At 51.3% G+C, this 16,338-nt stretch overlaps 1 protein-coding gene across 3 annotated transcripts; it reads right to left on the bottom strand.

Moving 5' to 3' along the window:
- Positions 1-1,155: 1,155 nt before the first annotated feature.
- ADRB3 (adrenoceptor beta 3) lies at positions 1,156-4,934 on the bottom strand. 3 transcript variants are annotated; one of them, XM_055416271.2, is made up of 3 exons: positions 2,500-4,934; positions 1,974-2,035; positions 1,156-1,801 (listed from the first exon to the last, which is right to left on the bottom strand). In XM_055416271.2, exons 1-2 carry the CDS (start codon positions 3,768-3,770, stop codon positions 1,990-1,992), a joined length of 1,317 nt encoding a protein of 438 aa, XP_055272246.2. In that variant the 5' UTR covers positions 3,771-4,934; the 3' UTR covers positions 1,156-1,801; positions 1,974-1,989. The 3 variants fall into 3 exon arrangements, with proteins under 3 accessions (XP_055272246.2, XP_088688651.1, XP_055272247.2); XM_088832525.1 differs by having other exon boundaries at positions 1,156-1,779; XM_055416272.2 differs by lacking the exon at positions 1,974-2,035.
- Between the last annotated feature and the right edge of the window lie 11,404 nt (positions 4,935-16,338).

Raw genomic sequence — 16,338 nt, 5'->3', positions numbered from 1 at the left:
TCCAAATCATTCTTCTCCCCCACCTAGCACCCTGGCACCAACTGGACAACTTCCCTCAGCGATGTTGGGAAAATATCCAGAGATGGGAAGAGCAAGGAGGCCCTCTTATGCTCAGGCTAAAGCGAGACTTCCTTCTCCGCTAAAGGTTCAACAGTTGAGTCCTTGCCAAGAAACCTTCCACACCTCAGACACCAGAGATCTCGTACGGCTCCGAGTGAAAAAGGAGAAAGTCATCTTTGGTATGCAAACATCCTAAGAAATAAAACCTGGACTCCTAGACAGAAGAAAGCAGCTAAGGCCAGGTCCAGTTCACAGGGAACACCCATATGTGGAAATCCACTGAGCTTATCCTCGGGGCCAATCTAAGTTTTATAACCCTGGAGCCCCTGAAGGTAGCCAGTGCATTGTACGCTGCCGTCACCCAGCTCGTTCAACGTTTAGTGATTTACTGACTGTCCCGTAAATCAGCCTGGACAATGGTCTCTGCTCATGGATTCTAAATAAGAACTCATAAAATGACCCGGGGGTTTCCATAGAAATTTTCTTTCCCTAGGAAACTGCCTGATAAGATTCATAAAATTGGAATGGGGGGGGGAATTATCAAGGAGCTCAGACTTGTAACTCCAGTTTTAGTTCAAGAAGATAATACTGATTTCTGCTGCCCGGGAAAGGAAGTGGGAAGGTAGAGGTTAATGGAGGTTATGGAAAGGATAAGAAATGTCAGAATATATTTATAACCCAAGAACATCTGCCCAACACAAACAATGGTCTGTGCTGCCACACACACGTACAGCACCGGACAGAACTGGCTCCTGGTGGCAACGGGATGTTATGAATCCACCTCTGGCTTGTAGCGCAAGAGCTCCATGTGCCCTGATCCCTGGCACAGCAAACCCCACCCTCCTGCGGACACTTCAATGAATCCCGTGGGCAGAATGGCCTCCAGGGTGGGGAAGATCAGAGTGTCAAAGGCTCAAACTCTGTCTCCTTCACCCCAAAAGACTTTTCATTCTTTGTTTCATGAGGATCAAGAAGAAAGGGACAAGGATTAGGCCTAATTTATTGCCTCTGTCACGAGTCAGCTCTATGAAAGGAGTAAGTGGATTATGCAGAGAAAACAGAAAGAGGGCAACGGATAAACTACATTCAGTAACATTTATTAATTTGATTTCAAAAGAAAAAGGTACCCATTCTAATGGTTCACCTTCCCATGAAACCAGTAGCGTCCCCCCCCCCGACCCCAAACTCTAAAGTAAAGTCCTGAAACTGCTGTGAGGTAGGTGTGTCTACAGTGAGGAAGCCACGGACAGAACCCCAAACCGTGACCTTCCCCAGCTTCCTCTTCCCAGCCTGGGCCTCCAGCACCCCGGTGGCTGCCTCAGGGTCTGGGCGGCTGAAGGGACAGAATGAAGGTGCCCGCCTTGCACCTGCACACACAGCATACAAGTGAGACAGGTTGCAGGTGCCCGGGCTAAACACAGCCCAGCTCCTGCCCGGGCACCTGGGCACGGGCAGCCAGACACGCGAGCTGCTGAGGTAGTGGTGAAGTTCAGGGCTGGGGTTTAGAAAACTTCTCTCAGAAAGAAAGAGAGCCGGCGAAAAGCCACTTGGTAAGGATTTCTCCTCCCCAGTCAGCCCTCCTCCTCCTCCCAGGACCCAGTCGTCAGGCTCCGGAGGGCAGAGTTTTCCAGCTGGGAAACTCCACAGGGCTCAATCTGAACCGAGGCCGGCCAGAGGCTTTCCAAAGGTTCCGGATCAATGGAGCTGTTTCTTCAAGGCCTAAGAAAGTCCGCAGGAAGCCCTGAAAAAATGGAGATAACAGTACCTTGGGGTGAGGGGGCAAAGGGTGGGGACGGGGCGGCGGGGAAGGTGGTCAGGGGCCTTGGGAAGCCCCTCTGGGATCCACCGAGCCATAAAGCCCACCCCCAACTCCAACCCGACCCGCTTCCTACTGGGGAAGAGTTCGCACTCACAGCTTCCTCAGCCAGGCTAGCCTTCATTCCGGAAGCGAATCCTCACCTTCAGGGCCATCAGACTTTTCAAAGAAACCAGAACTGAGCCCGAAGGCTTGGGGACAGGCGCGGGGGTGGGATGGGGTGGGATGGGGGGTTGCCCTCTAGTCTCGGCAAGTCAAAGCCAGCCCGAGGGATGGTAAGAAATTTGGGCAGAGAAAGAACTGAGCTAGCAAACCAAAACTAGAGCTGACCGGTCGAGCCCAGGGCCCTCCGCACCGCGGCACCTCCGGGCGCACTGTAGTTCCCGGGCTGGAGAACCACCCAGCCGCCTCCTTTGCTTCCACCACCCCGCGCCCCGGGCAGGGTGGGTGGGAAACGGGAAAGGAACGGCTCTGGGTTCCACTTTGATTCCCTACTCTGTGCCCCTCTTCTCTTGATTGCAAAGACCCTCCCCAGCCCCATCTTCTCCCGAACCCCGAACTCAAAAAAAATTGACCACCGGAGATACAGAAAGCTTCCTGATCCCTTCGCCTCGATTACCTACCCGTCGAGCGGTGGGGGCTGCCTGGAGCCAGCGGGGCTGGTCAGAGCCGTGGTGGCGCCGGAGGGGGCGCGGGGCGGGGAGGCAGCGGCGAGGTGCTCCTCCGGCCGGCAGCGACACAGCAGGCGGCGGAAGGCGCTCCGAAAGTCCGGGCTGCGGCAGTAGATGAGCGGGTTGAAGGCAGAGTTGGCATAGCCCAGCCAGTTAAGGGCGAGGAAAGTGGGGCCGGACACCAGAGAGGGGCCCCCGAGGGCGCGCACCACGTTGACCACAAAGAAAGGCAACCAGCAGAGAGTGAAGGTTCCCATGATGAGCCCCAAGGTGCGCAGGGCGCGCTGTTCCCGCAGAGGCAGAAGGCGCGCCGGCCGCCGGCCGTAGGAGGGCAGCCCCGCGGGCGAGGCGCACGGCCCGGCCGGGCCAGGGGACCCGGAGCGAGAAGGAGCCGGCGGAAACTCCTCTGGCGGGAAGCGACCCAGCTCCCGGCGCAGCAAGCGCAGCTGGCGCGTAGCCACCACGAAAACTCGTGCGTAGACGAAGAGCATCACCAGGAGCGGAAGATAGAAGGAGACCGAGGAGGAGAGCAGCGCGTAGGGCATGTTGGAGGCGAAGGTGCAGCAGCGCGGGTTGGAGTGGCAACGCTGCGCCTCGGCATCGGCCCCGATGCGCCACCATTTGCTCATGATGGGCGCAAACGACACCGCGGCGGACACGACCCACACCAGGACCACGGCTGCTCGGGCGCGGCGTTTGGTGACCAGCGCGCCGTAGCGCAGCGGGTTGGTCACGGCCAGGTAGCGGTCCACCGCTAGGGCGCACAGGGTTTCGATGCTGGCGGTCACACACAGCACGTCCACCGAGGTCCACAGCTCGCAACCGGTGACGCCCAGGGGCCAGTGGCCGGTCAGCGCCAACGTGGCCCCCGGGGGCACGACCAGGAGCCCCACCACCAGGTCAGCTGTGGCCAGCGAAGTCACGAACACGTTGGTCATGGTCTGGAGTCTCGGCGTCCGGGCGATGGCCACGATTACCAGCAGGTTGCCTCCCACGGTGGCCAGCACCGCTAGCGCCAACAGCGCCCCCGCCAGCGCCACCGCCCAGGGCACCCCTGGCAGCCCACTCGTGTTGGCAGTATTGGCTGCCAGGGTGGGGATATCTGGCCACGGGGTCAGAGAGCTGTTCCCAGGAGGCCACGGAGCCATCCCCGCGTCGCGCGTGGGGCGGGAAGGAATGAGGGAAAGGGTCTCCCAGCTCACCCTGCTCAGCGGCGGGGGCATCGGGGCGTGGGAGCGATTCCCCCGGCCTGGGCCATCTTCCCCAGTTGACCGGCCGAGAACGCACAGTCTCCCCGCCACCCCCACCCCTTGGGTGCCACCGCTGGGGAGGGGGTGGGGGTGGGGGAGTGGCGGCCCTTAAAGGGGCAGCGGCCAATAGTCTCCACGCTGTGCCTCCGGAGGGGGGATCGAGCCGTTGGGACTGAAGCCAGATGGCCGCCCGACTTCCCTATTAGTCAAACCCCTAGTAAGATTCGTAAGAGTAAAGTCACGCCGTTGATCTCTGCTACGACGTGCCCCTCTCCTGCGGTGACATCTCCCCGCGCTCTGGAGGCACTGGTTTTCTGGAACTCTGTACCAATTTCCCCGGAAGGTCCGGGAGCATGCTCGGGGAAGGAAGAGCCCCCGCCCCCTTACCGCGTTGGAGGGAAAGGTAACTCCCTGGAGGCAAAGGAAAGGACCCACAGCAGCCCCTCCTCCACGCAGGCATCCTCCCCTGAGACTCTGTAAGTTAAGTCACAGAGGACACCGGCTTTTTCCGTCTTCTCCCAAGACCTCCTTCCATGAGATCTGGCCCCTACCGTTCTATTCACTTACCTCCCCTGTCATTCTAGTCTTACTTTTCTTTCTCTTTCTTTTTCCCTTTTCAGCTACTGGGGAAAAAAAAAATCTTCTATTTTCCAGGAGTCTTTATGATTGCCTGCTCGTTTGAGTTTGGGTTTGACCTCTGAACTGAGCCCAGGATGCTATGAGTTTCCATTTCTCTGTTTTCCCCACTCCATGTTGCCCCTTCCCCACACTTTCCACGGAGAAAACTTCTAGTTGGACCCCTTCTCTTAAAACGCTTCTCTTGTAATGACTGTGCTGAAAATGAATGAATGGGGATTTCTCTGGTGGTACAGTGGATACCCTGGTAGCTCAGATGGTAAAGAATCTGCCTTCACTGCGCGAGTCCCGGGTTCGATCTCTGGGTCGGGAAGATCCCCTGGAGAAGGAAATGGCAATCCACTCCAGTATTCTTGCCTGGAAAATCCCATGGACAGAGGAGCCTGGCGGGCTACAGTCCATGGGGTCACAAAGAGTTGGACACGACTGAGCGACTAACACACAATGGATAAGAATCTGCCTACCAATGCAAGGTACACAAGTTCGATCCCTGGTCCGGGAAGTTTCCACATGCAGGCAACTAAGCCCCTGGGCTGCAATTTTTGAGCCCACGCTCTGGAGCCCATGAGAGACAGCTAATGAGCCCCTGTGGTGCAACGACTGAGCCCAAGCACTGCACCGAGCCACCAAAATGAGAAGCCTGTGCACGGCGAGGAACAGTAACTCATGCTTACCACGACTAGAGAAAGCCCAGCAGCAATGAAGACTCAGCACAGCCAAAAACGAAAAATGAAGGTGACTTCCTCGGTGGTCCAGTGGCTAAGACTCCACACTCCCAGTGGAAGGGAGCCCGGGTTCGATCCCTGATCAGGGAACTAGGTCCCACCTGCCATGACTGAGACCCAGAGAAGACATTAAAAAAAAAAGAACCAATGGCTTCCAGGTTGAGGCTTATCCACCATCACTCCCAGCTCTCCACAAATCTTCCGTCACCGTGGCAAAGTCTTCTCTACTTCCCTGAAGATTTTATTCATGAACTTTTAAAAACTGTAAGACATTGGGGTGAGGACTTCACACGTTGCATCTCGGAGTGTGTGGCACCGCAGGCCTGGCACTTGAATGCCTGCTGGAGTCTCTCCTACAATGACATCAGAGGTTCCCCGCACCTAAGAAGCCCAGGGCCTCCTCCACCCTACCCCTCCCCCATACCGAAGGCTGCTTCTCAGCCAAGCTCTGTCTCTAAGCCAGTTCCTCTCAAACTGGGTGTGGGGAGATGAAGCTGAAAAACACGCCCCTAGGTTCAAGTTGAGGGGCAGGAAGATCTGAAACCCTTATTAAATTCTACCAGAACCTGATCCTCGAGCCATCTTGCTTCCTATCCCGAAACAATGGGAGAAAGGGGGGAAAATATCATGGAAAAAGCCTCCAGGGCCATGCCTTAGCCAGTCTCTTTTGAAGAGCTCTATATTTCAACAGTACCCTGTCAAGTCACTGGTCTCAGCAATCCCTCTGGGAGGCCGAGCCAGGGGCTGGGAGTTGGAGAGACTGGAGGCCAAGTGAAGACCTAAAATTATCCCCAGGGAAAAAGAACCCGTGTCATCTCCCAGGGACCCCGTGCTCACCCGCAAGCAGGACTGCTCAGTGGCTCCCAAGCAAATGCCTTCCGTGCCCAGGCTGTACCCCAGGCAGGCCCAGCCTCTCCCCCTCAACCCCCGCACCGTCCTGCCGAGCAGTGCCGGTCCCGCTTGGCCGGAGTCTTGACCGAGGCCTCTTGCTGACCGTCAGGCAGTCCCTCCCAAGTCAGGTTTTGCAACACCCCAGAGTGTTGCCACTTATCTCCAGGGGTGTCAGAAGATTCTCAAAGAGTAACCTCTAAAACTAATCCCAGCCATTCAGCAAGGTTTGGGGGTTTTTTTTTTGTTTGTTTTCAGGACATTTGAGTTGGTTGGGGGAAAAGGAGAGGGGTGCCAGGAAGTCAAGTTGCTTCAGAGGCTGCCGTGGCTTTAGGGGGGACGTTGTTAATCTGAGGAAGTGTGTTCCGATATTTACATTTCAAGAAGGACAAGATTTCCCAAACTTACATGCGTGTGCCTGCCTTTGGGGAATGGTTAGGCCTATAACCACGGGGATTGTGGAGAGAGGAATTCTGGCCCCTGTTTTGAAGGCTTTTATGCGCCGGCAGACAGCACTGCCCAACACCTGGAGAGCTTTTCCTCTGCTCTGGCCCATCCCCTCAATGTTCTCAGTCTGGCCGGCCATCCCCCACCCCACCCACCATCCACCCCTGGCCTTGGGGTCCCCCACAGGGAGGAGTCCATCCATCTTTCATCACTTGGGTCTCTTCTTCTTGTGCTTTTGTGTTTCTTTATTTTATGTTGTGAATCTGTAATGCATTCACGTTATTCAGCCATCAAAATACACGAAATCATTTACTAGAAAATTGCCTTCATCTCAGTTTTCAACTCCCTAATAGTAGCCACCATTAGTCTCCTGTTTATCTTTCTGCTAACATTTAACATAAGGTCAATAAAAAATATATATGCCTTTGTCCTTTATTTTCCTTTTTGACCCAAATACTGGTAAAATATACCCACTGTCCTGAACCTTGCTTATCTTAACAATATAAATCCATGATTCTTCCATACCAATGCGCAAAAGCCTCCCATTTTCAGTATTCCATTGTGGGTATATACCATAATCTATGAAACCAAACAGCTACCGATAGACATCTCACTGACTTCCAGTCGTTCCTAATAGATGACATTGCAGTGCATCGCTTGTAATCATGTCATTTCACACGTGTGTAAGTATATTTGTAGAATAAATTCCTGTAAAATCACTGTATCGTACAGTATACACATTTGCAAATTTAAAAGATACGGCCAAATTTCCCTCTCCAGGCGATGTACCCATTTACCCTCATGCCAGTGTTTCTGATGGCCCGCCAAGGGTGGGAAGCAAGTGACCCACTGCCGGGAAGTCATCCTAATTGCTAGCCGCAGGGGAGTTAGGCTGCCCAGTCTATAGGGGTCATCCAACTGTGGACAGAAGCGTGCATTGCCCAGTGAGAGTTTACCCTGGCCCTGAGCCCCCAGATGACCTTTGTCCTGTGCCCTTGGAGGCAGACTGGGAATGTGGGCCTCTGAAGCTACTGAGTTCAGGTGGCTGCTGTCTCTGTACTGGGGGCTCCGAGTATGCAACAGGTCATTCTATCGTGTCAGGGGCCAGTTGTGTGATGGTCTGTGATTTGGAGAACGTGGTCAGCAGAAGCAGAAGAGGCAGTTGCTGCCTTGCCCTGTGGGCAGAAGTTCTAATAGCAGGACGTGCTCTCCTGCCCTTGTTGATTGTAGCTCGTGGTTGATCCCCTGAGCACCACAGCTGGGTCCATGTACATGTGTGTCTGTGCGCGTGTTTGTAGGAGCCTAGCTCAGGAGGCTGAGCCTTGTGCTTTGTCCAAGACCACCTGTGTTCAAGCTTTCCCCTCTGCCCTGTCTCTCTTCAAACAGCGTGTGTAGGTGTGGCTTCTGAACAGCTGACTTTCTATTCTTTGCTTCTGCTTCGGTCACAATCAGTCCAGTCCAGGAGGGTAGGATGATGGTGGCACCAAAGAGCTAAAAGCTAGGGTCTGAAAGATCTAATCCATCACTCCAAATCTTTGTTGTGATGAGACAAAAACCGAGGAGCATACACTCGTGTGACAAATCCAACACCAACATTGGAAAGAATGAAAAAATTGCAGTCTGGGGGACTTCCCAGGTGGTTCAGCAGTTAAGAGTCTACATTTCCACTGCAAGGGGTGAGGGTTTGCTCCCTGGTTGGGGAACTAAGATCCCACATGTCACGGGGCATGGCCAAAAACTAAAAAGGAAAAGAAAAAGCTGAGGTCCAGAGGGGAAACTGAGGCTGGACTGAGATCACACAGGAAAGGCTCACTCGGGCATCCCAGGGTCAGGAGGGTGAGGGAGGGAGAGAGCAGGTGAGGGTGCCCACCAACCCCCAGATCCTGCAGTCACCCTGGAGACTGGCTGACTGCGATGCAGCCCACTGCTCTGACTGGCCGAGGAGGCAACCAGGAAGAGGGCAGATCCGCTGTGCTGCTTGGATCCGTGGTTTCTTCTACCCCTCTCCCTGAAAGGGAAAGCTTGAACAAGGCAAGAGCCTGCCTGGTACTCAGGCTGCACATTCTCTGGCCTTTCTCTCGCATCAGTCCATACTTTGCCTCCGGGAACAGGTGCTGAGTCAAAGGTGGCCGGTGCTTGGAAGGACAGGGAGCAAAACAAGAGGATTACTTCTTCCCCAAACAGGGAAACCTGCGCCTCAAGTATGAGACCCTCCAATTAAGACAGAGCCTGGAGCTTTTTTTCCCACCTGGAAAGAGGAAGGAAGGTGAGCCTCACAAAGGCTCTGGGGTGGCCAAAGCCCATCAGGAAAGACCCCCGCCTGGGAGTGGTCAAGGTCCAGGTGCCAGCGGAGAGGCTATGGTAAGGGAAAAATGTTTCTTGTTTTTAACGGGGAAATGCCACTTTTGCTTTTTCAATCCCAAGGGGTGAGAAGGAATTCTGCTGCAACAGGAGGAGAAAGAGGAGGAAGAGGAGACTGCCTCGGGGCTGCCATGCAGACCCTGCTGGTGGGGGTGCGGCAGCCCAGGGCTCACTGGGCACTTTTCTCTCTGCCAGTCCCCACATGGCCACCTGATGCCAAGAACCGACTCATCGGAAAAGACCCTGATGCTGGGAAAGATTGAAGGCGGGAGGAGAAGGGGACGACAGAGGATGAGATGGTTCGATGGCATCACCGACGTGACAGACATGAGTTTGAGTAGGCTTCAGGAGTTGGTGATGGAGAGGGAAGCCTGGCGTGTATACTGCATGACGTCACAAAGAGTCAGACATAACTGAGCGACTGAACTGATACAAAGGTGATTAGGACCAGTCCAAGCCCCTGGCAGGAACTCCCATCCCATAGAGAAAGCTGGGGTTCACTTCATTCCACGGAAGCAGCACTACCAGTGTTTGACTGGCAGTTTTGGACAGACATCAGGCAGGGCAACTTTGTCCTGTGATGGAGAAGGGAAAGAAAGCAAGGAAGGGCATCCCTTGGGGAAACCAAGGTGATACCATTGAGGACAGCCTGCTGTACCTCGGCTCCCCCCTTCCCCGCAACTGACAGTTTCTTCCCACAGTACTGGACAGACAAAGGCATTTAACTCTTTCCTCCCAGTCCTGGCCACACCTCCTGCCTCCCAGTGCCTGAGTCTGCCCACCGCCCCCCACCCCCTCACCCCCGCCCCCAGGATTCCTGGGCTCCTGTGAAAATGCTGCTTTGTGGATGCTCTGCGGGAGGCGGGCAGCAGAAGGAGGCTAAGGTGATTCTGTCTCCTTTACCAATCGCGCTTTTGGGATTTAGTAGGAGACTGTCGGGGTCACAAAGAAAATGACCAACCTGGCTATCTCCTCTGGCCTGGCTGGCAGCTTGTTCCAATTTCTCTGCTGGACAGGGTTTGGGAGCTGAGGGCAGGGAGCTGGAGGTGCGGGGAGGACGGGAGACTGGGGCCAGCCGTTAGCATTGACCTCCGCTTCCTGGAATCTGGGTTGCTCCCTGGTTCCTGGAAGGAGATGAAAGGGTTAATCCAGAGGTGCTGGAGGGTGTAGAAGAATGAGTGAAGAAAGGGTGGAAGTCGGAGCTGGTGGCATTCTGACAAACCGGAGTGAGGCTGGGCATCCCCCCTCCCTCCCCCAAGCAGGAAGGTAGCTTTGTCTCTAGGAGCGCAGTCTCTCTGCCAGCCCAAAGTAAGGACCTAGAAAGGGTGGGGGACGGGGAGGCCAGAAGGAAAAGAATGTAAACAGTGCTGGGAATGTTAGCTCTCTCCTGGGGGCGGGGCGGCGGCTGTGGAAGACAGCATCCATCTTTCCTTTTTGGCTAAAAAGCATCTTCCTTTCCCCCTGCCAAGGTTCAGGGCTCCTCAAGGAGAGCGGATCACCCCAGCTTCCTTAATGCCTTCCTTCCTGCCAGGGACTGGGCAGACTCAGGCACAGGGAGGCAGGAGGTGTGGCCAGGATTGGGAAGAGAGTTAAATGCCTTCCTCTTCCCAGTAGTGGGGAAGAACCTTTTTATTTCCTATTCCAAATGGTGCCACGGACACTCAAGTTTCAGGGCTCCCGTGGCTCTCAAAGCCCGATCAGAACCACAAACTACCAAAGAAATGACACGATCAAGGAAAAGAGTCCTTGCTAGGGGCACTGTGGGCTTCCTCCATTTCTTCATCCCCAACTCCAGAAGAAGGAGGAGCGAATCCATTAGGATCTATTTCACATTGTGCCGAGGTCGGGGTCTGGGGACAAGAAGGATCCATCAGTTCTTGGGAACCAGTCGGAGAAAGGCTCACATTCTTGGCATAGCCATCCAGACATGAAGGCAGGCAGCGCTGATATACACAGTCAGCAAGGCAGAAGCTCAGATGGGAGAGCACACACACATAAGCACACACACAGACAGGCACAAGTGTAACACACACACGCACGCACCTGCAAATAAGCACACCCTATTGTGAGTCCTGCAACGCTGGAGATGTGAACACACAATCCACAGAAACTCAATCAGACGTGCACCCTCCCGGCCTGCAGTGAATCACTGCATCTATATTTTTGGTCACGTGCGCCTAGCTTAGGTCCACCCGCCCATGGGTGCATGCCACCACCCCCACACTGAAGCCCAGACCCCGTGCTCCATGTGGGCACGCTCCAGCTGATGAGCTGGGAATGAAACGGCAAACATCAAGGCTGCAAAAAGCTTCAGCCCCACGCAGAAGCAGAACCAGGTCAGAGGCCGGCACCCCTGACAGCATCGTCCCTACTTATCTCTCCAGAGTGGTGCTAATGGCACAGAACTCCAGGTCCCCAGCCTGTCGTGGGAAAGTCCTTCCAAAGCATGAAGGGCAGAGCAGCCTAAATTAAACCCAGCACCAGCCCAGCTTGCTCTGAGGGGACAAGTCCCTGACTGACCAACGGTCTGCTTTGCCTTGTCATTCATCCCAGGGAAACAGGCCTGTCCTTTTTTTGGAAGACGATGGCTGAGAAAGAACGCCTGTGCGATGGCGTCCATTCCTCATTCATCGATCAGCACCTACTGTATACAGCCCTGGACTGGGCCCCCAGGAGAGATGCTGGGAGACCCCAAGAGCTATCAGACACGGTGGCCACCTTCACAGAGAGTCCATTCTACAAGGCGGGGCTTAAACACCAGAAAATAACTGCCAATTGAAAATCCTGTCAATTCTATTGACAAGAATAGAGGAAGGGCAGTGAGCGCTGGGGTTTGCTGGATTCTGAGAAAGAAGAAATCACTTCCAGATGAGGGTGATTAGAAAGGAACTTCGTGAAGATGGGGATTGGAGTTGAGTATGAACAAGTGAGGAGAAGGCGATGGCACCCCACTCCAGTACTCTTGCCTGGAAAATCCCATGGGTGGAGGAGCCTGGTGGACTGCAGTCCATGGGGCCGCGAAGAGTCGGACACGACTGAGCGACTTCACTTTCACTTTTCCCTTTCATGCATTGGAGAAGGAAATGGCAACCCACTCCAGTGTTCTTGCCTGGAGAATCCCAGGGACGGTGGAGCCTGGTGGGCTGCCGTCTATGGGGTCAGACAGAGTCGGACACGACTGAAGCGACTTCGCAGCAGCAGCAGCAGCAGTGAACAAGTGATTAGGACTTGGAAAGGCATAGAAGAGGGACAACGGTGTCCCAGCTGTAGGATGGCATAAGCAAGACAGGAGAGGTTCAGACTGGCGGCTTCTCGAAGCGGCCGTGCGCGCCTTGTTTAACACGGTGGGCACCTCTGGCAAAGGGCCCCACGGGCATTTATTCATTGTTCTCAGCCTCACTCCCAGGTGCCTTCACTCCTTCACTCCTAGTTACGCTCACAGAACAGATGTTCATTACTTTGGGCTCTTGTTTTAAGTGTGACAAAAGGTAATATCTTCCGACTGAAAAGGTTTCTCTTTCCCAAGGCCAGAAATCCCACCAAGGTGTTCCTTGAACACTCTTTCCCCAACTGACTTGCTCTTAGCAACCTGGTCCATCATCATCTCCTCCCAGGGTAACTTTCTCACCTGATTCACCAGCCTAGAAAGAGGGTGGGAAGCCCCGCTCTGGACATTCCCAAGGAGTCTTCCCCCAGCACAACTCCTGAGAGGTTGTAGCACCCCGGGAAGAACAAAGCATTGAGAAATGTTGTTAGAGGGACTTCCCTGGTGGCCCAGTGATTAAGAATCTGCCTGCCAGTGCAGGCAACTGGAGTTCGATACTTGGTGAGGACTCTAAGATCCCACGTGCCCTGCCATGCAGCGACTAAGCCTGTGGGTCACAGCTACTAAGCCCACATTCTAGACCCCACGAACCGTAACTACTGAGCCCCAGCACCACAACTACTGAAGCCCGAGCACCGCAGAGCCCTTTAAAAGGAGAAGCCACCGTAATGAGGAGCCTGCAAACTGCAACTAGAGAGTAGCTCCCACTCTCCACAACTAGAGAAAAACTGCACGCGGTAATGAAGACTCAGTGCATGCAAAACCAAAAAGAGAGAAAAAAAGAAAGAAAGAAACATTGTTAGAACCATTGTCAGGCCTGCTGCTTAAAGGATAGTACAGCATGTGGATTTGAGAGAGATAGAAAGACGCATTCCTCCAAGGGAAAAAAATTTCTCCTGAAAATCCCATCACTATAAACGCATGCTTTTGATTGATGGTCATACCTCTTATTAAAATGAAAGGACCCCAAAAGAAAAAGTCTCTTTCGATTATACCTTAGGGCGATTGATTTTATATGCTTCCACCCACCCCTCCCTGAGAAGTTTGCCCAACGGGTAGAGCATGTTAGGAAACCTAGATGCTCTTGGGGGAAATGGCAGGAATTTCTCTCTGAACAGCCCAGTCCCAAGTGTGGGTAGCGTTTGAGGGACTGAGCCCTTTGATAAGGGGGAGATATGGGTCTCTGAGCAACTTGTGGGGAAGATATCTCATGCGCTAAGCATTACCAGTAAGATACTATGGACTGGATTAAGATTCTTTCATAAACATTTGAGACAAGGGTCAATTTTGGTAAAATAAGGGAGAGGAACTAGGGGTAGGTGACCCGAAATCTACTGACCGGTCATAACAGTGATTACATATTAAACTAGAATAACAGACCTCTGCAGAGTCCAACCATGAGGTGCTTTGATGGGTCACCTGTGTTCTTTAAAACAGTCATATCCCCCAGTGAAATCATCCCCCCTATTCTGCTGCTGCTGCTAAGTCACTTCAGTCATGTCTGACTCTTTGCGACCCCGTAGATGGCAGCCCACCAGGCTCCCCTGTCCCTGGGATTCTCCAGACAAGAACACTGGAGTGGGTTGCCATTTCCTTCTCCAATGCAGGAAAGTGAAAAGTGAAAGTGAAGTCGCTCAGTCATGCCCGACTCGTAGCGACCCCATGGACTGCAGCCCACCAGCCTCATCCATCCATGGGATTTTCTAGGCAAGAGTACTGGAGTGGCTTGCCATTGGCTTCTCCATCCCCCACCATTCTAGTAAGTGGCAAATTTCTTCTGCCAGGTTCTCCAGCCAAAATTCTTGGTCCCATCCTGGACCTCTCTCTTTCCCTCTTATACTCTACACAGGAGGCATCAACAAACCCTGTAAGTTTTACTTTGTAACATATTTATAGTTTGTTCACTTTAAATTTATTATTTATTGCTAGGAGGGAAGGATTTGTGGGTGAGCAGAGGGTGGGTGATGGAAGGTATAGTCTGAGAGTACAGAGACAAAGGAAGATGAGCTTTTTAGTGAATTTAAGTGTGATTGGGGGAGTTCCTTGGCGATCCAGTGGTTAGGACTCTGCTCTTTCACTGCAAAGGGCCTGAGTTCAATCCTTGGTCGGGGAACTAAGATCCCATAAGACAATGCAAGGTAAAAAAAAAAAAAGAAAAAAATCAATACACAAAATTCTGTTGTATTTCTATACATTAACACTGATCAATCCTTCCCCAAAATTGAAAAAAATAATTCCATCTCTAATAGCATCTAAAAGAATAAAATATTTAGGAATAGATTTAACCAAAGAGACAAAAGACTTGTATAACACACTGCTGAAAGAAAACCCTAAATAAATGGGAAAATGTCCCATGCTCCTGAATTGGAAGACAATATTATTAAGATGATGATACAACTGTAGAGCACAGAGAACTCTACTCAATATTGTGCAATGACCTATACGGGAAAAGAGTCTAAAAAGAGGGTATATATGTATATGTATAACTGATTGACTTTGCTGCACGTTGGAAACTAACACAATATTGGAAATCAACTACACTCCAATTAAAAAATAACAATAAAGAAACTTTAAAAAGCTGATGATACAAGCCCAAAAATATGCAAATTCACTGCAATCCGTATCAAAATTCCAGTGGTGTCTTTTGCAGAAATAGAAAAACTCATCTTAAAATTAAAATAAAATCCTTTGTATGAATTTTTTTTGCAATCTCAAGGGCCTGCAAATAGCAAAAAACAATCTTGAGAAAGAAGAACGAAGTTAGTGGACTCATTCTCAATTTCAAAACTTACTACGAAGCCACAGTAATGAAAACAGCACGGTGCCTGGTATAAGGATAAATGTATAGATCAAAGATTTATCAAAATGAGAACTCAGAAATAAACCCTGATACAGTCAACTGATTGTCAAAAAGATAACACAGTCATTCAATAGGAAAAAAGTCTCTTTAACAAATGGTGCTGGGAAAACTAGATATCCATGTGCAAAAGCACGAAGCTGGACCCTTACCTTACACCTTTAAAATCAAACAGAGACCAGACTTGAAAATTCATTCCCTAAGCAGACAAAACCAGTTTTGTCAGAAAAACAAAGTTTAATTTAGCTTATTTTGCAAGACAAGCGAGACTAACTTGCCCTAGATCACTTCTTGCTTATGCCTCTGAAAATCGTAAGTGAAACTTAAAGTCTTCCCTGAATTGATATGAAGTAACCATTCCCTATCATTTAAGGGAACTCTATAACTAAGCACTGTGGAGAATAAACAGTCACTGCCTCCCTACTGTATAAACTGCCATACAATAACATATCTCTGCCCCTCCTTCCATGCTATATTTGAATGCTCCCAGTTCAAAAACTCTCTTTTTCTGGTGTGTGCACAATAAACTTTTATTAATTACTGCCTTTGTGATTCACTGTTTTCACTTCTGCTATTTCTGAACTTCGGACAAACTATAAAGAAAAATTAACTAAAAATGGATTGAAGACCTAAATTTAAGACGTAAAACTATGAAACTTACAGGAAAACATAGTTTGGGAAACTCCTTGTGACCTAGATTCGGCATCAATTTCCTAAATATGATGCCAAAAACACAGGCCTCTAATGGAAAAGTAGGTATCGATCCCTGGGTCGGGAAGATCCCCTGGAGAAGGAAACGGTAACCCACTCCAGTATTCTTGCCTGGAGAATCCCATGGACGGAGAAGCCTGGTAGGCTACAGTCCACGGGGTCGCATAGTGTCAGGCACGACTGAGCGACGGAACGGAATGGAACACTAAAAACTTTTGTGCATCAAAAAACACTATTGAGAAAATGAAGTGACAATCTTCAGGATGGGAGAAATATTGGTAAATCATATCTAGTAAGAGTTTAATACCCTGAACATTTATTTTATTTTATTTTTTTAAATTTATTTTATTGGAGGCAAATTACCTTACATTAATATATTGGTTGGTTTTCCATACATTGACACGAATTCGCCCCGGGTGTACATGTGTTCCCTTTCTTGAATGAACATTTTTTTAAAAACTCCTGCAACTCAACAACAAAAGATAAACAACCCAGTTTTAAAATGGGCAAAGGACTTGAATAGATGTTTCTCTGAAGAAGATATACAAATAGCCAAGAAGCACATCAAAAGACACTTCACATCATAAGTCA

Source organism: Moschus berezovskii, chromosome 26 (assembly GCF_049115385.1).
Source record: "Moschus berezovskii isolate FMDL1 chromosome 26, NW_MosBer_1.0, whole genome shotgun sequence".
NCBI lineage: Eukaryota > Metazoa > Chordata > Mammalia > Artiodactyla > Moschidae > Moschus > Moschus berezovskii.
The sequence above is the reverse complement of the archived record's forward strand: the minus strand, read 5'-3'. Positions and strand labels throughout refer to the sequence as shown.